This window comes from Microcebus murinus, chromosome 4, assembly GCF_040939455.1.
Source record: "Microcebus murinus isolate Inina chromosome 4, M.murinus_Inina_mat1.0, whole genome shotgun sequence".
Lineage (NCBI taxonomy): Eukaryota > Metazoa > Chordata > Mammalia > Primates > Cheirogaleidae > Microcebus > Microcebus murinus.
Window position 1 is genome coordinate 10,596,874 of NC_134107.1, and position 23,313 is coordinate 10,620,186.

Genomic DNA, 23,313 nt, shown 5'->3' on the forward strand with positions numbered 1-23,313 from the left:
AGCACCAACCCGAGGGGTCACGCCAGGAGGAACAGAGCAGCTCAGAGTGCACCCCACAGACCAGGACTCGGGCAGAGGAACAGCCGACACTGCTCGGGCCCAGGACCTCCGGAATCCACCGGAAATAGGCACGGACAAGGCCAAGATAGAGACGCACGCAGCTCTCCCCAGGCCGGGGGGAGCCAAGGCCCCAGGCTGGCCCGGGACAGAAGCCAGGTCCGAACGAAAGCCACCTGTGAATGCACTGAAGGCTCAAGTTCACACTCAGGAATCCGAGGGTCCCTCATGTTTACAGCCCAGGCACCAGGAAGCTTTGACTCCTCAGATGAGAGAGAAAGAGCTCCCGCCCTCGGAGTGGGCGCCGGCACGGGGGACCTTGCGGAAGAGAAGCCGCCTGCATCAACACAGCAGGGACGTGTCCACGTCAGGGAAGGACTGGGCCCTCATGAGCCTTCTGCCGACCTGCACCCCACTTACAGTGAGCCTCCCTCCCCACCCCGGGGCTCAGACCTCTCTGCTTCTTAGCTCAGCTCGACTCACGCCCTTCCCTGCTGCCCCGCGGCCAGCGGTCACCCAGCCACGGAATATCGAACTCTGCCGCTGTCCCCTTGCCCCAAACTGCCGTGCAGGCCTGGGGGCTCCACCACCCTGCCAGCTACACGCCCCACTCCACACCCCTCCCTCTTCATCTGCCAAGCGTGCCCACCCTCACCCCCTGCTCCGCACCACCTGACCCCCCGGACCCCCGGCAACACCCGGCTTTGTGCACATCACTGCTCAGCGCACGCACTCGGGGTGTTTCCTGTCCTCGCGTTGTGTCCACGCTGGGCCCGTGCCTGCTCACATGGAGTCAGGCTCTTCCTCTCCACCCCCACCTCTACCCCTCCCCCAGGCACACCGTCCACCCCGCCTTGGAGCCTGCGGTTCCACCTCCTGACACCTCAGGCATTGCAGCGGCCACCAGCAAGCCCGTGCCCTGCTCTCGTGTTGCTCACTGCCAAACCTGAGTGACACAGACAATCGCCAAGAGGCGATGCCAGCCCCCCAACCAGTGCTCAGCTAGGGGTGTGCAGACGGAATCCATGCCCAGGGGGGTCCCGCCCCAGCGTGAGGGGTCCCATGGGCCTCCCACCAATGATAAGAAAGTTCCATTCTTCAGTTGACAAATACGCTTGCGGTGTGCGTAATAATTTTGAGGGATGACGCCTGTCTGTGACGAGGGCACCAAACCCCGAGGGAGGCAGGAGCAGGGCCGACACAGACCAGGAGGAGGAGGGTGGTGGTCCCCACTCCCCAGTCCAAGAGGGACGTCCCCTGCCCAGAGTCACGCCCCTGGCGGGACGGACAGCCTGGGTTGCTGCACAGGCTCGCTCACCTGAGGGCTGAGCTCCCCACGGGTCCTCACCTGGGCCTGCCCACGCCAGCTGCCGTCCCACCGGCAGGGGCTGTCACCGGGGGCAACTGTGCCCCTCCAAGGGGACACCGGGCAACGTCTGAGACACTGTCGTCACAACAGGGTGCTGCTACCGTCATCGAGTGAGTGAGGCTGGGGACACTGCTGGAGCCCTGTGCAGACGCAGACGGCCCCACGGCACAGAGCCAGGCAGAGCCGGGCGACAGCGCCGGGGCTGAGAGCCCTCACGCCACAGAGCCGCCAAGACCCCGTGCGTTTCCGACACACGCTGAAGGGCTCACGCGCATGGCGCTCGGCTTCCAGCAGGGGGCGTGAGATGTTTGCGTGTCTGCACCTGCCTGCGAGGGCGCCCGCCCGGCCCAGACACCTGGCCCTGGCGTTGACAAACAGGCGTCTCCCAAAACAGAAGCTCTGTGAGGTCAGTGTGCACGCTCGGGGCTGGCACGTCACAGCACGACGTGTCATCTGACACATCAAATGACAGCCCATGTCGTTCGTTCGTTCCTTCGTTCGTTCGTTCGTTCGTTCATTCATTCATTCATTCATTCATTCATTCGCTCTCTCACTCAACAGTCACGCACCGCAGACCTGCCACACGCCGGGCCCTGTGCTGGGTGATGGGGACACCGCGTGAGCAGACGGGGTGAGCCCCTCTGGCTGAGAAGTCACACGGGAGGAGAACACACTTCTAAAACCCAAACAAAGCTCACGTGTACCCCGAGGAACAGAGTGACTTTCCCACACTCTAGCAAAGCTCAGTGAAGTCCCGTCTAACGGGTACCGACCTCCCGTCTCCGGGTCGTGGAAATTGGGGTCCAGGCCTCGGTCCAGCATCTTGACGATTTTCTCCACCAGGCGGTGCTGAATATGGTCCATGTATTTTCTCAGATTGGTCTAAAATGAAAAATAATAAAACAGAAAGGTCTCCATGAGACACGTGTTTACAAGATCCCTGCTGGGGTGACCTCTGGCCTCTCCCACGGAGGAAGAGCCTCCCCCGGCCGGGCCCTGCGCCCACCCTGCGGCTGGCCGGGCAGCGGCTGTGTCTGGAGGCCCAGGGCTGAGCAGGGAGTCCCGCACCTGGCAAACACCATCAGCCTGTCCCGGACAAGTGTTTTAAAAACCCTTCACTATTCAGCCTCTGGGACAGTGAGAAACACATTTCTGTCGTTTGTAAGCCACCCAAAGGCATTTTTTAGAGCAGCCTAAATGGACAAAGATACCTTGCTAAGAGCTACAGATGTTCCTTCAATTTTGAAAAGATGAGCTGGGCCGCCCAGAGCACCCTAAAGAGCTGGGGTCTCCAGGGGGCACCCTAGACCCTCTGCCTCCACCCCTAATGTCTAAGGGGGCAGCTGTGATGGGAGCCACCAGGGCAGCCGCTCACTCGGGTTAACCCACTTTTTGGCGAGCCCTGCGGCAGCACGGGCAGAAACAGCGATGCCTGCTCACCCAGTGGTTCGAGGTTCAGGGTGAAGGGAGGTGCTCCTCTCTTAGGAAATCCCAGAGGTCAGCAGCTCAACCTGGCCACCCGCCCAGGGCTGCAGGATCGGCACCCTCCACCCAAGCAGTCCAGGCGCCCGCGCTGGCCTCAGCCTCCGCCTCTGCTCCGAACACGCCCTGGTGCACCGAGGGGACCGATGGCGGTTTGCAACACGTGCGGCTCTCAGGCCCCTCGGCCTCCTGACTCAAGCTGGATTGCCACCTGATCATTTTATGTCCCTTCCGGAACCAGGACTGAACAAATGCCCCCAAAAGCAAGACCTGTGCTTGGTATCACCCAAAACCTTCACTGCTATCTGTGAATGGACACTTTTTAAAAAATTCACAAACACATTTTTATCTACACATCAGAGAATAATTTAGTTATAAAACAACCCAGAGGCCCAAACCCTGGCGGTCTAAGTACCGCTTTCCGGGCGGATCCCGGGCCGAGGCAGGGAACGCGCGAGAGGAGCCCGGAGCATCCTGTCACACCAGAAAGAGGTAGGTGCGTCGGGGCCCTGCCACAGGGCAGGGAGCAGGCGGAAGCTCGACCCCATGTGGACGTGAGCACAAAGACAGATAATGACAATGACACATTAGATCCCACAGCAAAAATCTTTGCATCGTCCAATGGAAATGGGGGGAGGGGAGAAAACAACCCCAGGAGCGGCCTGTGGCTGAGAAGGCCCTGGGAGCTCCAGCGCAGGTGTGCTCACCTGGGGAGCACCTGGCCCTCTGCACCTGAGTTCTGCAGGGCGCCTGGGCCGGGGGTGACAGCCTCCTCAGGAATTCCAGGTTCCTCCTCGGTGTGAACTAAGCGAGGGGTCTGCCCACACCCTTACTTGCTCAGCTGGCACAGCACCCCCGACAAAGAGCGGGGTGTCCGTGGCACAAATGTGGTGCTGGGGCTCAGCACGAGGCTGCACGCACGGGGACCCACACTGCCTTCCGCCGGGTGCCCAGCGCTCTGGGAGACACCCACTGCTTATACCTGCAGTCTTACTGGGGTAGTTTATGTCAAGAGCACTTTAATAAGGTTTGTGCTGATGCGACAACAGTGGAAAACTGTCACGGTGCTTGGCAGGCTCTGTCGTCTCTCCACTTTGCTCGGTGTCCAGATCCTGCCCTCATCAGAGCCGCTGCCCCGAACCTCTCCGGAGCACCCAGCGGGTTCACCAACCCCGTCCCGAACCCCTGTGGCTTCACTGAGCAGACCCGCTGTGGCCGGGTGGCAGAGGTGGCCCATGCACCTGTGCATCCCAGCCACGCCAGGCGCCCCGGCAAGGAAACGGACATTCCCTATTCCCTGCGTACCTTTGAATGGAGCTTGGCCAGTTGTTTCTCGTCGAGATTGGATTGCTTATACACCCGCTTCTTGTATCGAAACTGGCACGGAAACAGAGAAGAAAGAAAACAAACGAGTAAATACTTCGCAGGGCCGTTCGGAGGAAAAGTGGCCTCTCGCTCGGCTATTTCACCGACGGCAGGGAACTCCGCAGCAAACTCCTCGAGTTTTAAATAAACTACTTGTATTTGTACAGCGGAGCCTGCGACGTCCTAAGCATCGCTTCTGCCGAGATTCTGCAGGAATTCAGCTCAAGAGCCACAAAAACAAACACGAGCAATGGAAAGAGGAGCAGGAAGATCCGGGCGACCCACTCCCCTTCGGCTGCCGAGGGGATGACCGCTCCTTACATCCGTCCGCCCGGGCACAGCGTGTCCGACAAGCGAGGATGCTGCTTCCCCGGCCGCCACCGAAACACGCACTGGCATCCGGCCCCGGTCAAGCCCGCGCCTCCGCGCACGCCTGCAACCTCTGCCCGGCACCGCGGGGCGACCTTCATCCCCTCAAAGCAGCAGCGCCTCCTTTGAACTGGAGATCGCGCCGCGCCCACCGGGAAGCACGCGGGCCTCGGTGCAGCAGCTGCGAGCGAGATGAAAGCCACACCGTCAGCCCGCCGCGCAGGTCTCCGGCACCTTCCGCCTGACACCACCCGCCCTGTGCCCCTCCGTCCCCACACGTGCCGGAGACGCTGCGGAGGTCTGGGGAGGCCACCGGGGCTGGACCTTTCCAGACACACCTCGGTTTCCTTACCTGTCCACGGGTGGCCCAGAGGGTCGGATGCGAGCTGCCGGGCACAGAACTGTCCCTGGACGAGTGCCCGTTCATCCCTCCCTTGATGCCGTCACCCTCCGAGGTTACACATGAGCTCAGGGCGAGCAAAACCGCCCCCGGATAAAAGGACAGTGAGGGCAGTGAGCGGGTGAGCTAATCCCGAAACTGGAGCTCTAACCCCAGATAGCGTTTCCAAGGAGACGACCTTATTCTCCTCTCTCCTCCGTGCCAAACAAAACGGTAATTCAACAGGAGACAAAATTCTCTTTTTGCACAGACTGAAACTTGTTGTTTTTTTTTTTTTAAGTGTCAAAATAAATAAGTTGTGCAATCAGAAAGTTCTATGGGACCCAGGAGGCTGCACAGCGTTCTGGGATAAAGTGTGGTTGGAACGTCCATCTCCCTGGACAGAACCTGCGGGAGGAGCCCCAGGCCTGTCTTAGGATTTCCACCCTGGGTCTAGATTCAGGACAGCACGCCTCTGGTCCTGATTTCAGAAGCCACCAGGAGCGATGACAGGCACAGCCCCCGGCTCATGACCACCTGGCTAAACCTGAAAGGTCTCGAGGAATTCGACTGAACAACGGGCCCTTTTCGCAGTTCTAAGAGAAAAACTCGAGGGCCCCTAACACCTCCTGCAGGAGGGCAAGTGCCCAGGAGGAGTTTATTCCGGAACCTCGGACACTGAGGGACAGCTCACGGCTACAGAGGGAGAGACTCGGACCCACAAACGCTTCTCTTGCCGCATCTCCATGTTGCACATGTAGCCATTCGTATTTTACTGAAATCACTAGAGGCAAAGCACTCAGGTGGATGCCTGCCCCGATGTGGCCGTCCCAGGGCTGTCTTGGCCCTTTGAGGGAGATCACCTGGCAGGATGGTGGCCCGGGGAGATGAGTTAATGCAAAGATCAGCAATGATCTCACGAAAATGAATCGATCAGAGCAACACCCACACCCCACTGTGGGGCACTTGCCGGCGGCCGGGCTTGCCCAAGCACACTGCTCCAGAGAACCCGAGTCCCACAGCCACGCCGGGAAGTCACTACTAACATTCCTGATTTCATACCAGGAATCTGGGGCTCGGATAGGCTGGGAGGCTGGCACAAGGCTGTGTAGCTGCAGGTACTAGGGCCAGATTGGGAGCAGGGTTCTGAATTGGTGGTCTTCCCGTACAGTTTTACTGTTATGGAAGTGACCAGCCCCTGAAACGAACTGTGCTGATTTCCTGTTCCCGATCTGCCCCTCCCCACGGAATGTAAGTGCCAAGTGACCAGAATCTTAACTATCAAAGTAAAACTAGGCAAGGTGGATATGCCTGGCAAGTGTCTGGCACTCAGCAGGCCTTCAATGGCCAATTTCTTCCCAATGGATACCCATTTTACAGATAAGCAAACTGAGGTCAGAACAGCTGAATGATCTACTCTAAACCACACAACTTCCAGAGGGCACCCTGTGTTTTCCTCCACTGAAACCCCTCCTCCTCCTGGTCCAACACACGATCCACAATGGGGACCCCAATAACCTCAGCCTCGAAGTCATGATGGAACCTGGAAGTGTGCTGACAAGGTTTCACCTTAGTTCTGGGTTGGTGTCCATGACATCTTGGACTTCAGAGTAATCTCCAGCGGCCGAGTAGAGAGAACCCACTGTACCTGCTCCGTGCCCGCTGCGGGCTCACACGTGCTGCCTCTCGGCGTTTGGCTAAGCTGAAACGGGCACCAACGTGCCGTGCGGCAGCAGAAACAACCACTACGGCTACACTCCGTGTAACTGACACCATGTGCATGCTTTTGGGGGCCCTGCATGTAAACCTGGGGGCAGCAAGGCAGAGACAGGGGTGATGCCTTACGTAGAAACGTGGAAGGCCACCCCATGGGACAGATCAACCACTTCACAAGGGAAGCCCAAGACCCTGTGGTGGCAAAAGCAGCTCAACAGGCCACTGGGCATCTCGGGGCAAGAAGCAGAAAGGAGGCTGCAGGGCAGGGCCACCTGCTACCCGGGTGTGGGGAGGCTGGTCTTTACACCTGATTCCCGCAAAACCCTTGGAATCTCTCTGGTATGCTACTGAGATGGCTCCCAATTCCTAGGTAGCTTCAGGACGGGGGCTGGTGGCCAGAAAGACCAGGCCAAGGTTAGAGGGCTGGAACTTTTCGGCCTCACCCCTGACCTCCAGGGAGAGGAGAGAGGCTGGAGGCCCAGTCTGATCACGGATGACAGCCAAGGATTTGATCCACCCTGCCTATGGAAGGGGACTTCTACAAAAATCCCAAAGCAATAGGGTTTGGAGAGCTGAGTTGGCAAACACCTCCAACTCCCCGGGGTAATGACACCCTGCACTCGGGGCCCTGGCCCGTCTTCCTCTGCCGTGCGTGTGTGTCTGTCACGGTAAGCCAGCGTTAGGAGGTAAAGCGCCTCTCTGAGTTCTGGGAGCTGCTCCAGCAAAGGGACGGACCTGAGGAGGGGTGGCGGGAACTCCTGAGTTACAGGCAAGTTGGACAGGAGTGTGGGTGACCTGGGGACCCGGCACTGGCCACTGGCACCTGCGTGAGGGCCGTCTGTCCCGTGGGGCCGGGCCCTAACCTGCAGTGAGTGTCAGACCTGAATTAATCCCTTACACCCCGCTGGTGTCTGGAGGCTGGAAAGGTGGAGCTGGGAAGGACACGGTGCATCAGGTGTCAGGACAGGGGGAAACCCCTCGAGGCGGCAGAAGGGAGCCCCACACTCCCAGACCCACGGTTTGTTCGCACCAAGATTTCTCTCCAACAGATCCTTTGAATCTCTAGTAAGAAAGCAAATGCACAAACACTGCACGACAGCCTGAAATTCACAGCGAAATCAGGCGCAACCTCAAGACCCCAAACTCGTGTTTTCACCCGAGGCTAATTTCCCAGCCCAAACGGAGCCGGGAGCTCAGGTGAGGCCTCCCCCGCACCCCGCGCGCGGCTGTGACGCCGGGGACTGCGGTACCTCGAGGGACGGGACGCCCTGGCCCAGGGGCTGCGGGTACTCCCGCAGGAGCCGCTCCTCGTCCAGGAACTTGCCGTCCCGCCCGTTGCTCGCCGGCTGGAACAGCCCGTAGTTCAGGACGTCTCTCAGGCTCTGGCTCAGCGTGCACAGGACCCGCTGCTTGGCCACCCACACCGTGGCGTCCGGGTTGAAGCGAATGCATTTCTGCCGGGAGAACAGAGACGGACGGTGAGTGGCGCCGCCCCCACCCCGGCCCTTGTCGCCCACGCGGGACACGTGGTCAGAGACGCCAAAGCTGCGCCCACCATGGATCACCTCCTGGGCACTCGCGGTGTCTTCCTGGTGACCAGCACCCTCCTGTCGCCTGGGGCGGAGCTACCGCCTGCCCAACGCTCCTCAGACTTCAGCACCTGCTAAGGCGCAGGTGACCCAGGCCCTGCACCCCGCCAAACAGAGCGCCTGGCTCGCAGGTCTGGGTGGGGCCCGAGGACCTGCGTTCCCCACCAACTTCAGGTCGTGCTCTTGCTGCGGGTCCGGGGAACACGCTCTGAGAGCCGCAGCTCGGCACATCATACCGCGGCTTCCTTTTAACACCCGTCGCTCTCGGCCCCTCCCGCCACAGGGGGATGGATGCCTTGTCCCGTCACCCCGCCGACCGGACGGCCCCGCGCCACCCACGCTGCCTCGGAACAGGAGAGCTTCGGAAACACAGATGCCACCCTCCCGAAGGATAAGGAAAGGCGACTATGAAAAATCAAACCTCCAGAGCCAACCTTTGAAAAAGTTAAACGGTGGCGTGGGCAGGGCCTACGAACCAGTCACAGACGCGTCGAAAATATCACGGTGCCTCCGAGAGCCGGAAAGACCACAACGCGGCCGTGCGCCGGGAAAGGCAAAAGCCAGGCAGACCCGCTTCTGACCGCGGCTGCTAGTTTCTGTTGAGTTAAAATGACATTGCACCGGACAGCCATCAGCACGGGCGCGAGAATTAGCTTTATCCACGTGAAAGCGTTCAGGGAAAACAAGGCTTGACTGAAGACGAGGGTGAACCAGTTCTCTACCGGGGGGTGCTGCTGTCTGCGCCCACAGGCCCTGCCACCTCCCCGGCGGCCGGGCAGCTCCTCGCTGCCGGGAAGACGATCCTGCGGCTGCCAACAACGAGCACGGGCTCAGCGGGCAGCCAGGACCCCCACCCCTGCCCGGGAAACGCGGCGCCCGCACACGGCTGCCCCTGTGTGTCCCTCTCCAGTGTCAAGGGCTGGATTCAAGGGTGACTCTCAGGCTCCCACCAGGCCACACGGCTGGGTGGGGCCAGTTGTTCATTCTGGTAACTTGTAGTCACGTGGCCTCCCCCATGCTCAGCTGAGAAGTCTCTGGAAAGTCCTGGTACAACAAGCAAGCAACATCAGCCACGACCAGCCGGGGCCTCCCCTAACTCACCCGTTGTTCCCGTCTCACGGATCACCACCGGCCTCAGGGAGCAGCGGGCCCAGAATTGCCTGCGTGCCGCTTCGGGTGGTCGCAGAGACCGGCGTCCCCTGCCACTCAGCAGGCAGGCCAGAGGTGCCGCGCCCGTGCAGGACGGGGGCCAGCCCTGCCCCGCAAAGACCCGTTCTGCTCCAAAACATGCCAAGAGCAGCCTAACAACAAACTCCTGGAAGGAACAGGAGCTCAGAGGCCAGAAAGGCTTGGGTTTGCAACCCAATTGCACGAGCGGCCTTGTGATCCGGGGAAAACCCTCTGACCAGGCAGTCCTGTTCCCTGGATGAAAACCACGGCCGCCACTTAGCTCAAAGGGCCTCGGGGAGGCTCAGAAAGAATGCGACTGATACACGTTACGGGTTGAATCACGCACCCTACCTAAAAAGATGCTGAAGCCCCGATACCCCCGCTTTATACTGTGAATGTGATTTATTTGGAAAGAGGGTCTTGACAGATGTGATCAGGTTAAGGCGAGGTCACGCTGGAGCAGGGCGGACCCTAACGCAACGACCACGTCCTTACGTGGAGGGAGAACTCGGACGCAGCCAAACGCACACGGGGCGGCGGCGAGTGAAGGGGACGGCAGAGCTCGGAACGATGGATCCACACACGAGATCACCAGCAAACCCAGCCGCTGGGGGAGGGGCCTGGAACACGACCTCCCTGGAGGGCTCAGGGGAACCCGCCTGCTGACACCTGCATCTGGACTGCCAGCCTCCAGGCCGTGAGACAATAAGTACCTGCCACTTAAGCCCCCAGGCTGTGGTCCGCTGTGGTCGGCTGTGGTCAGCTGTGGCGACGAGGAACTCACACAGATGCAAAATCACGTGCTACCGACTGTGCCAGCAGAACAGCGCCAGCCCGTCTCTGAGACAGGAGCCTCCGCTGGCGGGCAGCCCCGGCTCCCAGGGGCGCCCTTCCTTTCACGCGTGATGGGTGCTGCCCACGTGTTCAGCGGCTCCAGGGAAGCCCAGGATGCGGGAAGACGCTGGACGAATGCGGCTTCCATTCCTCCCGTACCCACCGTCGAGGGTTCCGCTGCCCGTCAGGCAAGCACCGGCTCCAGGAACAGGCCCGGCGCAGCCCAGCTGATCAACGCGTGCTGATGAATGAATGACTTGGGAGCCACAAAGACAGCAGTGAGCAAACCAGCCCTAGCCCCTGTGTGTAGTGGTGAAAGACACGTACGTGACAGTCGCGTGACACAGAAAAGGCAAAAATAAATGCCACGGCAAGCTCCCTGGGGGGCTCAGAGCGAGGGGAGAGTGACGCCACCTGGTTAGGGTGTGCACCCCATAGACGGCTGCCCACGGGCACAAAGGGACGTGTGTGAGTTGGGGTGGCAATTCCAGGCTGAGGGCCCGGCAGGAGGAGAGGCAGGGAGGCAAAGATGGAACAGTGATGCGTGTGCCAGGCGGGGCGCCCAAGACAGTCCGTGCCTTAAGTGACCCTCTTCCCAGCTTTCCCATCGCGATGCTCGGTGAAGTTCGTGGGGAGGAGCGCTGCATCAACCCTGCCTCACTGCAGCCCTGCGAGATGGGCATCCCTACACGTGTTGTCAGAGATGCTCTGAAAGAGTGGGCAATGTGCTGGCGCCCAGACAGTACCGGGGGGATGCCAAGGACACCCTGGGGTGGCGAGTCCCAGCCCCCGCCAGCTCCTCTGAAGGCCTGCTTGACGAAACACCTCCCGCCTCCTCAAGCTCCTGTCTGTCCCGACAGAGAGGGTCCTGTGCCAGCACTGGCTGGGAAGACATGAAGATGATCAAGACCGGACCTTAATCCTTGAGGAGCTCAGTGTCTACTGGGACATGATGAAGATGATGATGATGATGGTGGTAATCGTGATCATGGCAGTAATGATGACGATGATGGTGGTGGTGATATTGACCACGATACAGTGATGGCTAACATTTATTAAATCGTAATATATCAGAAACTATGATAATTGTATTCACCTCCCCACCACAAACATAAGTATTGTTGTTATAATAATAATGATGATAATATTATTATTCCATCTTCCACGTGAGGAAGCTGAGCCTCAGGGCTCCAAGTCTCCCACGCCAAGGTCACACTTGAAGAATGCGGTGGAGGCTTGACTGACACCAGGGCGAGTGTGCTTGGCTCCCGGTCCTCCCTGTTTGGCACGACACGTTACATTCCTGCACGGCCAACCTCAGTGCAGGCAGAGCATACATGCCAGGAATGCCTCATTTGACGGTGGTTCACTTTATTGTGCTTCGTGGACACTACATTTTTTTACAAATGGAAGGTTTGTTGCAAACCTGCACAGGCAAGTCTGTTGGCACCACGTTTCCAACACCATGTGCTCACTTTGTCTCTGTGTCATGTTTTAGTAACTCTCATAATATGTCACACTTTTCATTATATCTGTTCTGGTCACCTGTGAGCAGCGATCTCTGATTGCTACCGCAATGGTTTTGGGGCACCAAGAACCAGGCCCATGTCAGACAGTGAATTTCACTGATAACTGGTGTGTGTCTGACGGCCCCACCGACCGGCCACTGTGCCCCCTCTGTCCCTCTTCTAGGTCCTCCCTATGCGACACAACAATACTGAAACTAGGCCCCCCAATAACTCTGCAGTGGCCTTAAAGTGCTCAAGTGAAAAGACGACGCACATGTCTCTCACTTGAAATCAAAAGCCAGAAACGATGAAGCGTAGTAAGGAAGGCACGTCGAAGGCTGAGACAGGGCAAAAGCTGGGCCTCTTCTGCTATAAAGCAGGGGTCCTCAAACTCTTTAAACAGGGGGCCAGTTCACTGTCCCTCGTACTGTTGGAGGGGCAGACTATAGTTTTAAAAAAAACGATGAACAAATTCCTATGCACACTGTACATATCATATTTTGAAGTAAAAAAACAAACGGGCAGAAACACCCGCACACGACCCACGGGCTGTATTTTGAAGACGCCTGCTATAAAGGGTTAGCCTGGCTGTGAATGCAAAGAAAAAGTTTCTGAAGGCAACTAAAGGTGCTACTCCAGTGAACACATGAATGATAAGAAAGTGAAATGCCCTTAACCCTGATGTGGAGAAAGTTTGAGTGGTCCGGACAGAAGACCAAACCAGCCACGACATTCCCTTAAGCCAAAGCCTCATCCAGAACCAGGCCCTGACCTTCTTCAATTCCATGAAGGCTGAGGGAGGTGAGGAAGCTGCAGAAGGGTCTGAAGCTGGCAGAGGTTGGTTCATGAGGTTTAAGGAGAGAAGCTGTCTCCAGAACATAGAAGTGCAAGGTGAAGCAGCAAGTGCTGATGGAGAAGCTGCAGCGAGTTATCCAGAAGATCCAGCTATCCAGATCACTGATGAAGGTGGCTACATGAAATAACAGCTTTCGAGGTAGACAGAACAGCCTTCTATCGGAAGAAGATGCCATCTAGGACTTTCATAGCTGGAGAGGAGAAGCCAACGCCTGGCTTCAAAGCTTCAAGGACAGGCCGACTCTCTTGCTAGGGGCTAATGCAGCTCATGAGTTTAAGTTGAAGCCAATGCCTATTTATTATTATCAGAATCCTGGGGCTGTTAAGAATTACGCTAAATCTACTCTGCCTGTGCTCTGTAAATGCAGCAGCCAAGCCTGGATGACAGCAAGTCTGTTTACAGCAGGGTTTACTGGATATTTTAAGCCCACTGTTGAGACCTACTGCTCAGAGGAGTCCTTTCAAAATATTATTGTTCACTGACAATGTACCCAAGAGCTCTCACGGAGACAAACAAGGAGACTGATGTTTTCACGCCCACTAGCTAACACAGCATTCGCTCTGCAGCCCACAAATCAAGCAGTCATTTCGACTTTCAAGTCTTATTATCTAATAAACACATTTCATAAGGCTCCAGCTGCTATAGACAGTGATTCCCCTAATGGATCTGGGCAAAGGCAATTGAAAACCTTCTGGAAAGAATTCACCATTCTACATGCTATTAAGCACATTTGTGAAGCATGGGAGGTGGTCAAAACACCAACTTTAACAGGAGTTTGGAAGAAGCTGATTGATTCCAACCCTCCTGGATAATTTTGAAGGGTTTGAGACTTCAGCGGAGGAAGTCACTGCAGATGTGGCAAAAATAGCAAAAGAACTGGAGTTAGAAGCGGAGCCGGAATTTGTGGCTGAACTGCTGCGATCTCATGATCAAACGTGAGCGGATGAGGAGCTGCTCCTTATGAATGAGCAAAGAAAGTGGTTTCCTGAGATGGAAGCTACTCCTGGTGAAGACGCCATGAATACTGTTGAATGACGAGGACGGATTCAGAATGCCACATAAACAGCTGACAAAGCAGCAGCAGCAGCAGCATTTGAGGGGACAGACTCCAGTTTTGAAAGCGGCTCTGCTGTGGGTAAAACGCTACCAAACTACTCCGGGCGCCACGGAGACATCTCATGAAAGGAAGAGTCAGTCGCTGCAGCAAAGTTCACTGTTGTCATATTTTAAGAAATTGCCACAGCCTCCCAGCCTTCAGCAAGTGCCACCCTGCTCACTCATGCCACAAACGTCAGGACTTTCTGAAGGTTCAGCTGATCGTCAGCATTTTTAGCAATATTTTTTTTGATTTAAAATACATACACTGTTTTTTAGACATGATGCTACTGCACACATAACAGTACAGTGTAGCATCTTTTATATGCGCTGGGAAAACAGAAGATTCGTGTGCGGCTTTATTGGGGTATTTGCTTTATGGTGGTGGTCTGGAACCAAACCCGCAAGGTCTCCGCCGTGGGCCTGCATGTGACAGTCCCTGAGAAAACGGAAGAGGCTATTTCAGGTCATTCTGCATCAGGATGAATACCGCCGTGTCAGAGTTTCCCGTTGCTAGTAAATTCGCCTGTGCTGAACATTTACACGTAAAGGGGACATCGTTTAATCCCCATAACCAGAAACAAAATTTAGGAGAGTAAAATTTTTTTTCCCAAAGAAGTAAAGTCTAGCCTCTAAAGAGCCAGTAGCATTTAAAAATAAAAACAAGTAACGCAGCACAAGCTGCACCTGGAGCAGTGCTGCAGACATTAAACGTGGCTGCATCTCCCCGGGGAAAAATGCAGGGAAGGGCTGAGAAAAAGCAGTGTCCCTTCATCTAAGAACCGGGCTTCAGCAAGTCCGTCCGAAAGGAAACCCTCAGAAGAATGAAAAAGCACTCTGAACAAAGATTCTCACCCTGGGACAAAGAACCCCCTGGAACAAGCTCCCACGCCCGGCCGTGGTGGGACGGCCACTCTAACCGGGGCGGTTCAGCACAAAGGGACCTGCTGACCGTCAACCCTGAACACAGACCTGGGCCTCAAGGGGACCTGGACCCAGCTACCAAGGGAGTCACTCCAGGGGTGACCGTCTGCTGATGACGCCAAGGATAACAACTCACCTGGGGGCCTCCATGGTTCCAGGTCCCAGCCCCAGTGGCAGAGCCCACCCGCTACTGGAGCCCACCCGCTCCCGTCCACAGTCCGGGTCCCAGCCCCAGTGGCAGAGCCCACCCGCTCCTGTCCACAGTCGGGGTCCCAGCCCCAGTGGCAGAGCCCACCCGCTCCTGTCCACAGTCGGGGTCCCAGCCCCAGTGGCAGAGCCCACCCGCTCCTGTCCACAGTCGGGGTCCCAGCCCCAGTGGCAGAGCCCACCCGCTCCTGTCCACAGTCCGGGTCCCAGCACCAGTGGCAGAGCCCACCCGCTACTGGAGCCCACCCGCTCCCGTCCACAGTCGGGGTCCCAGCCCCAGTGGCAGAGCCCACCCGCTCCTGTCCACAGTCCGGGTCCCAGCCCCAGTGGCAGAGCCTACCCGCTCCTATCCACAGTCGGGGTCCCAACACCAGTGGCAGAGCCCACCCGCTCCTGTCCACAGTCGGGGTCCCAGCCCCAGTGGCAGAGCCCACCCGCTCCTGTCCACAGTCCGGGTCCCAGCCCCAGTGGCAGAGCCCACCCGCTCCTGTCCACAGTCGGGGTCCCAGCCCCAGTGGCAGAGCCCACCCGCTCCCGTCCACAGTCGGGGTCCCAGCACCAGTGGCAGAGCCCACCCGCTCCTGTCCACAGTCGGGGTCCCAGCCCCAGTGGCAGAGCCCACCCGCTCCTGTCCACAGTCGGGGTCCCAGCCCCAGTGGCAGAGCCCACCCGCTCCTGTCCACAGTCGGGGTCCCAGCACCAGTGGCAGAGCCCACCCGCTCCTGTCCACAGTCGGGGTCCCAGCCCCAGTGCCAGAGCCCACCCGCTCCTGTCCACAGTCCGGGTCCCAGCACCAGTGGCAGAGCCCACCCGCTCCTGTCCACAGTCTGGACCCCAGTCCCTTCCCAATCCCGTCACTCCTCTGCCGCAGGCTCAGCACCTGCCCCGCCCCAGGGACACAGGGAAGAGCTTACCGTGGTCTGGCCCTGTCTCCTCCTCAGGACATGTCCTGTCTGCCAAGGTCCCCTCCCTGCCCCAAACACACACACACACATACACACATACATGCTCACACACATATATACATACACACATACACACACACACATAAACACACACATACACATTTACAAACAGAAGCACACACATACACACGTGAAAAGAAACACGTACACAGAGACCCACATACACAAATACACACATAAACATACACACACAGAGAAACATATACACACAGAAACCGACACACAAACATATAACCAAATAAAAACACATACACAGCACACAAAAAGTAACACCTACACACACATAAGCACACAGAGGAACACACAGAAACATAAACACACACACACAGCCACACACACACGCAAACACACGTGTCCTAGTTACAGCAAACCGCTCACTGGTGATGCTCTGGCAACGCCAGGCCGTGCGTGACCTCGTGCGCCACCTCCGCTCTCCGCTCCACCCATTCCCTTTTCCACCTGCAGCTACACTCTCGCTTTCCCCGCGGGGCCAGTTGTCTCAGTGACATCTCTCTGGCCCCTGCCAGGCTGGGCTGCCACCGGCACCCTCGCTGGAACCCAGGGAGCTCGTCCGACTGCCCAGGGCCCACGGCCAGCTGGCCCGCTGCCCCTGCCCCGTCCAGTCTGCGAGGCGCAGCCTCCCCACCTGCCTTTCCTGTCTCCTGGGAGCACCGTACTGTGTGTTTTGCATCAGAACATCCTCGCTTTCTACTGAAAGAAGGAGGCAGTGACTGTCACTTGTCCACCTCCTGGTGCGGCACGTCCAACACCGCCATGTCCAGATCCACCTGGAACCTCTGGCGTATCTGGGCAAACCTGGGTGGCTCCAGACACAGGAAACCTGCAGGTGGATGTGGTGACATCTCCAAGACCCAAACTGGGTAGCTTCTCGCTATCCCTGCACAGGGAGCGGGCATGTCCTAAGACCGGGGGTGGCTCGACGGGAGAGGGCTGGCGTGGTCGGCACTGCAGAGCCAACGGTGGGAGAATGGATTTTCGGCCAACACCAGCCTCAAGATAATGACATGCAGCAAGGAACCGTCTCACGGGTGCTTCCGGCAGCTTCAGCTCCCTGCAAGTTCCCTCTGCACCCCAGAGGCCCTCGGCCACAAACGGGAGGGGCGCTTAGCGCAGGTAAACCTTCCACATCTTTCCCCAAGGCGTGCCTTCTCCCAGCCCTCCTCCTCCCCACAATCTGTCTCTGCCCACTGCCACGTTCTACTGAGTAGCGCTCCTTCCTACCCCACACCGAGCTGCCGAGGACAAGCGTTTACGTCTTTCTCTCTGTAGAACCATAACCGATGCTTATAAGTGTTGATGGAATTGAACACGCTGGCCAAAACTCCAGAAATGGAACACTGCTGGGCGGTATGGAACACTGCCGGGCGGTATGGAACACTGCCGGGCGGTACAATCCAACAAGGAAGGAAGGTGTGGACTTGATAACGAGAAAACGATGGGTATGACAAAGGCCACCACTTGCTGAGGACGTGCTTTGCACCGACCACACTGTGCACACGTCATCTCATTTCGTTACAGCAACGACCCTGAGGGGGGACACTCCACCACCAAAGCCTGCAGAGCTGTAAGCCACAGAGCTAGGGTTGGCCACGTCATGAAATCCTGGCCCTCCGGGGAATAAGGTTCATGGTTAAGCTCCAATGAAAAATGAAGGGGCGGGGTGGGGGGAAAGTGCTCACACACTTGGTGAATGTGAGTCATGGGTATTGTGCGAGATGTCAAGGTAAAAACAGCAGACACCCGGACAGCGGGCAGGAGGCTGGCATCGAGGACAGGCAGAGGCAGCTGCCGGGCCCGGGTCTGCCCCGTGAGAAGAGTGCATGAGCGAGCCCGGCTGCCCTACAGCTACCAGCAGGCACTTACCACCCCTGATCCTGGAGGCTGGAGTCTAAGCTCAAGTGTCCCAGGTGGGGTCCTTCTGAGGCCTCTCCCCTTGGCCTGCAGACGGCCGCCTCCTCCATGTCCTCACGTGGTCATCCCTCCGTGCTGGTCCATGTCCTGACCTCCTCTCTTATAAGCACACCCGTCGGACTGGCCTGGGGCCCACCCTAGTGACCTCGCTTTCCCGTGACTGCCTCTGTGAGGACCCCAGCTTCGCATAAAGGCTCACTCTGAGGCCCTGGGGGTAGGGCTTCTTCATAGGAGTGGGGGAGGGGAGAGCATGCACTTAGCCCACAACCCTACGTGACCACCGAGGGCCACATGCCCCAGCAGGACACACCTGTGCCGATGACAAACTCACACGGACGATGGTGGCTCACAGAACCTACGCTGGCAAGTGCTGCCCTCGGGGCAGCAGGGGCTTCTCGCCGAGGCTGCCTGACCCCAGCAGGGCGGCAGAGAAGTCACCTGAGAGACCAGAGACCAGACCGAGTCGCTTGCCAAACCTGTTCTGACACTTCTGCTGTGAGTTGTCATGAGGGTGCAAGAGAGTCTAGACGAAGCTGTAAGGAATGTAAGTGTCGCGCTATGTAAAACAGGGACTGCCACGGCCACGGCGGGTTAGCTGAAGGCCATAAAGGACCATCGACAGCACAGGCCAGGATCACTGGGGCGTCCTCAGGCCCCCGCCCCCACTGCATCCGTGATCCCTGCTCCTCAGGGGCGACTCACACCCACCTCGCTCTCGACTCTACCCATGGAGCCCTGCAAAAGCCACACGATGGGGCAGGGGGCACTGAGCACTTGGGAGGAATGGCCCCGAGGGGACCCTCCCCGTCCAGGACCCGGAGCTGGAAACACAAGGAGAATAAAGACCCCAGCTTCGCGGAGGCCCACAGCAGCGCTCAGTAAGGACTCGGGAAACCCTGAAAGCAATCCGAGCTCTGAGCAGGTCGTTTGTTACCAAGACGTGCACTCCGCGTTCAAACCCTCCACTGCGGCTACGGTTTGTGTCTCCACCAGCTTCTCCACGATGCATTTTTAAGGACCCATAATAAACACGAGCTTAGCAGGAGCCACTAAAGGCGCATTTAAGAGTCTTCTGGCCTTTCGTAGCTGTTCATCGGCGATCTGCGTATTTGCACCCTTCTGAAAAATAGCCCACACCAAGGTCAGCCTAAACTGTAGTTGGGTTTTTTCCAAATGCAATTGTCCAAGTGGAATAATGCTCCTCGCTGTGGACACAGACCCATCAGACTAGCACTCATCGTGGCAAACACCGAAACGCATGAATCTTAAAGCCAGGGGTTTAGGGGTGACGGGAAATGCCGGGTGACCTTGATCGAGGACAGCCTGACCGGAGGATGCTGAGGTCCCAGAGTCGAGCTCGTACTTCTGCTTGTGTAAATACTAATAAAGGATAACACAGACGTGGAATCGTTTTTCCAATTAGAACATTTTGCAAACAGCAGCCGCGGGTGTCGAGGCGCAGCGGGAGACAGGCCGTATCTCCTGGCGATTTTTATGTGGCTGCGTTGTCGTGGTCTCTGCTATCGTCAAGGTGACACTGAACCGAAAGACACAGCTTGGGTTCTGCCAGCGACCCGTGCTCGCCTCAGAGGACAGTTAATTTTCCTATTTTAATAGTGCCGACTGCAGACAGAGCCATCACAGAGCAGAGGATCAGGCGCCGGCCGGAGAAGTCAGTTCAGAAGCAATAAACTGAAGCAGAGTGACAGACAGGCGTGGGGCCGGGGAGCAATCAAATAACTGTGACTGCAAACACAAAGCGCTTACTGTGCGCGTGCGGCCCGGCCGGCTCAGTACGCGCATCAAACGCAGCCTCTTCCCAGGCCATTCTCGGTGCGGTAGGTATCGGCACCCCGGGCACAGAGAGGGACACTCCAAAGACTTCAGAATGGTTGCAGAGCCATAGAGCTGAGATTATGGGGGCCCCAAAGGCCGAGCTGGGGAGTCTCAGCTCCATCTGGGATCTTTCTTCTCTCCAGGCTCTGTGTTTCCAGCTCTGGGCCCTGGATGGGGGGGGGGGGGGGAGGGGGGGGCCCTCCCAGACAGAGCCACGGATCAGGAAGATTAACCCAGCAGGAAGGAGGTCACGAAGTGGATCAGAGATGATGCAGCCCTGTGTCCACCCACAAATGAGGGCACGCGGGCAGGGGTCCGAGCTGGGGGAAGCTGAGTCAGAGAGAGGCGGAGGAGCCGTGGACACCCAATTGCAGAGCAGAGGTGTGGGGAGTAGTTGAGGCAGGCCCGAGAGGAGATCAGCTGTTTTTTTTATGTGGAGCTAAGTCTCTAAGATTCAGGTCGCCATAGACGAAAAGGAAATTGATACGAAATAGAATAAAAGAATACACAGAGACTAAGATATAGTTTACAGTTTTATATAAAAAGATCAGATATAACAGCAGGGTTACTCAGGAGACTGGACATATCTCTATGAATGTTCAGCAATATGGTTAGATTTATATAGGTTTGTATAATCACAGACATCACTTATCAGTTGTCAGGGTAACATATTTGTATATCATGGAATGCAGTTGTTATGGGATACAGGTAGTGGGTCGGGGTCAAAAGTCCTCTCAAGGGGCTTCTAATCTATCTAGGTGAACAAACAGGTACAAAGTCTTTCAGAGGCTAACTTTTAAGTTATAAGAGGTAGTTGTCAATTAACAAAGGTATAACAAAAGAGGCATAGTGACTCTATATTTCTTTGATTTAGTTATGGTGGACTTAAAGGTAGACACTTAGGAGAGAACAGGAAATCCATCTCTATAAAACAGGTTGTTTATAACCACCGGGGTGCATCTCTGGGCAAAGGGCACTCATTGTCTCCGGTTCCCATCCTGTGGGCCATATTTGCCTTGTCTTGTCTTTCGAGACACAGGGAAGCTCACTCACAGATTTTGAGATACTGGGAAGCCTTCCTGGAAAACATCCCCACTGGAGATTTGAGAGCTCTCCCATGATAGCAGCCTCTAATAAGTGAACCACTGAGACCACACATTCCTTCAGGGCAAAACCCTGCAAACTCCTGTTTCTGGCTTTAATACAGCAATACTGGGTTATACAATAAAATAATGATCTTATGAGCTATATCTTGTTAATTCCTCAACCATATTTTCCCAACAGAAAGGCGCTGGGAAAAAGCCTCGCCCTCGGATTTAGCGCAGGAAATTAAATCTTGACGAGTCAGGGCCCTGGGAGTGCCACCTTCTGGGTGACCCTCATCAGCCAGGGACACCAGCGCAGGACACGGCTGCTCCCGGGCAGCACGGCCCCTGACCCGGAGCCGCCTCCCCGCCACGCGGGGTTTACAGAGCAATCCCACAGGGTACGCAGTAACTCCAGAGCAAAGCCACCTTCCCCGGACGTCATTTTCTCAGAGATTTAAGTAGCATTAACTCTAAGCCCAAACAGACGAGCGCACCGAGGCAGAAATCTGTGGACAGACCGCGGCCCCACACACCCGCCAATCTCGCTCCGGCCTAAAACTTTAACCTAACGCCCAACAGAGGAAGGTGCAGCATAGAACCCTCACGGCACACAAAGCCAACTCTGGTTAAGTTGTTTTTTGCTCTGGGAAAATGATACCTATGCAAAGGAAGTCCTCCTCAGCCTTTAGCAAGCGTGCCCCACGGAATGAACCGTGACAATCGTGGAACCTCTCAGGGGAGGGCCAGGGCCTCACACTTTGCTTTAAACATTTTACAACTCACCGATTTCCGGATTAAAATTGTAAAGTGTAAGGCCAGGCAGGGTGGCTCGCGCCTGTAATCCTAGCAACTCAGGGAGGCCGAGGCAGGAGAATCGCTTGAGGTCAGGAGATTGAGACCCATCTGAGCAAGAGGGAGATCCCGTCTCTACTGAAAACAGAAATATTAGCCTGGCGTGGTGGCGCATGCCTGTAGTCCCAGCTATTCGAGAGGTTGAGGCAAGAGGATCTCTTGAGCCCTGGAGTTAAAGGCTGCAGTGAGCTGTGATCATGCCACTGCACTCCAGCCTGGGGGACTCTGTCTCAAAAAAAAAAAAAAAAAAAAATTGCAAAGGGTAAAGCACTCCACGTAAGGACAGTAAGGCTGGCTATTATTGCCACATTACAGGGAAAAAGGAGACAGAGTAAGGTCTGAGTGGGGGCGGGGAGCTCTCTCTCTGGCCTTAGCAACCAACTACTGAAAACACAAAGAAAAAAAGAAGATGTCACATCTTCCATCCCTCCAAAAGGTGATCCAAGTGCACAGTACCACAAAGGACGCAGCAGGGTCACTCAGAGTAGACCCCAAAGATCCTAGGCACGTTAGTATTTCTGTAACCAAAAGGATGAGTGGGTGGATGGAGAAATGGCTGGCTGGATGAAGGAGGGATGGATGATGGATAATACCAATATAACAATAATATCAATACAGTATCAATAAAGACAAATCTCAAAAACATAATGCCAAATGAAAAAGCCAGTTCTCAATGGCATGCCCAGTATGAAAACAAGTATCTTTACATGCATATATATTCTCTTTCACTTGACACCACAATGCTACATAGCTGTAACTGACACACACAAAAAGACAACAGGAGACAGAGACAGTCACACTGAATTCCCGGCGGCGTTTGCCTCCGAGGAGGAGGCCGGGGGGAGCAGGATGAGGACGATTTTGACCGTATCAGTAACGTGTTAATCTTATGATTAAAAAATGACAAAGTGTTAATTAACAACTGTCGATTGTGTGTGACAGATACACTAGCGTTTATGATATTTATTCTTGATATTTTTCTGTATTTCTAATAGTTTCTAAATTTAAAGAAACACAAACACGGCCTGTTAAAAGCATCAAACCAAGACCTGAGGCCTTCCCCAGCCTCCCGGTCGGGGTGAAGGCGGTCGGGAACCGTCCGTGGGTCTCCACCTCTCCCTGCACTCCCAGCCCCAGCCCCCACTTCCCCGGATTCTCGCAGGGGCCTCCCCACAGCTCCTACGTCCTTCCCTCTTCCCTGCAGAGAAGCCAAGATCATCCTTTCCAAATATGAATAAGGTCACGTGCTCTGTACCAAACCTCTGCTCGACAAGCAGAATGACAGCCCCTTGCCGTGACCCTGCGCACCTGGATACCCCCTCCTACCTCCCCCTGCCAGGTGCACCTGCTCCTCCGGCCCACAGCCCGCAGCCTCCTCTGCTGATTCCACGCACCAAGCTCATTCCCGCTCAGGCCGCTGCACACACTCTCTGCTCGGAAGGTTCCGGGCAAAGACCTTCGCCAAGTGGATGGCTCCTCAACCCGGGCTCAGCTTGGCTGTCCCCTCCTCACCCCCCAGAGGCAAGGGCTTGAACGATTCACTCCCTAGCCAGACAGTTAGTGTCCACTCAGCAGCACCACTAGACAGGGCACAAGGACGGGACAGACGCCCTCAGAGAGGCACTGACCCAGAGTCCCCCGGACACTTAACTGTGAACACACACCTGTGAAGAAAGAGACCGAGAAAAAGCAAAGCGGCTGGGAAAATCTTCGGGAGGGT

At 56.4% G+C, this 23,313-nt stretch overlaps 1 protein-coding gene across 3 annotated transcripts in view; it reads right to left on the reverse strand.

Annotated features, from left to right (window-relative positions):
* SHANK2 (SH3 and multiple ankyrin repeat domains 2) overlaps window positions 1-23,313 on the reverse strand; it is a 545,909-nt gene that overhangs the window by 436,297 nt on the left and 86,299 nt on the right. For all 3 annotated transcript variants that reach the window (XM_076001724.1, XM_076001725.1, XM_076001723.1), the window contains exons 4-6: window positions 7,988-8,191; window positions 4,214-4,285; window positions 2,200-2,308 (exon numbers count right to left, since the gene is read on the reverse strand). In XM_076001724.1, coding sequence (XP_075857839.1) covers window positions 2,200-2,308; window positions 4,214-4,285; window positions 7,988-8,191 — 385 coding nt within the window. The remainder of the gene's footprint in view (window positions 1-2,199; window positions 2,309-4,213; window positions 4,286-7,987; window positions 8,192-23,313) is intronic.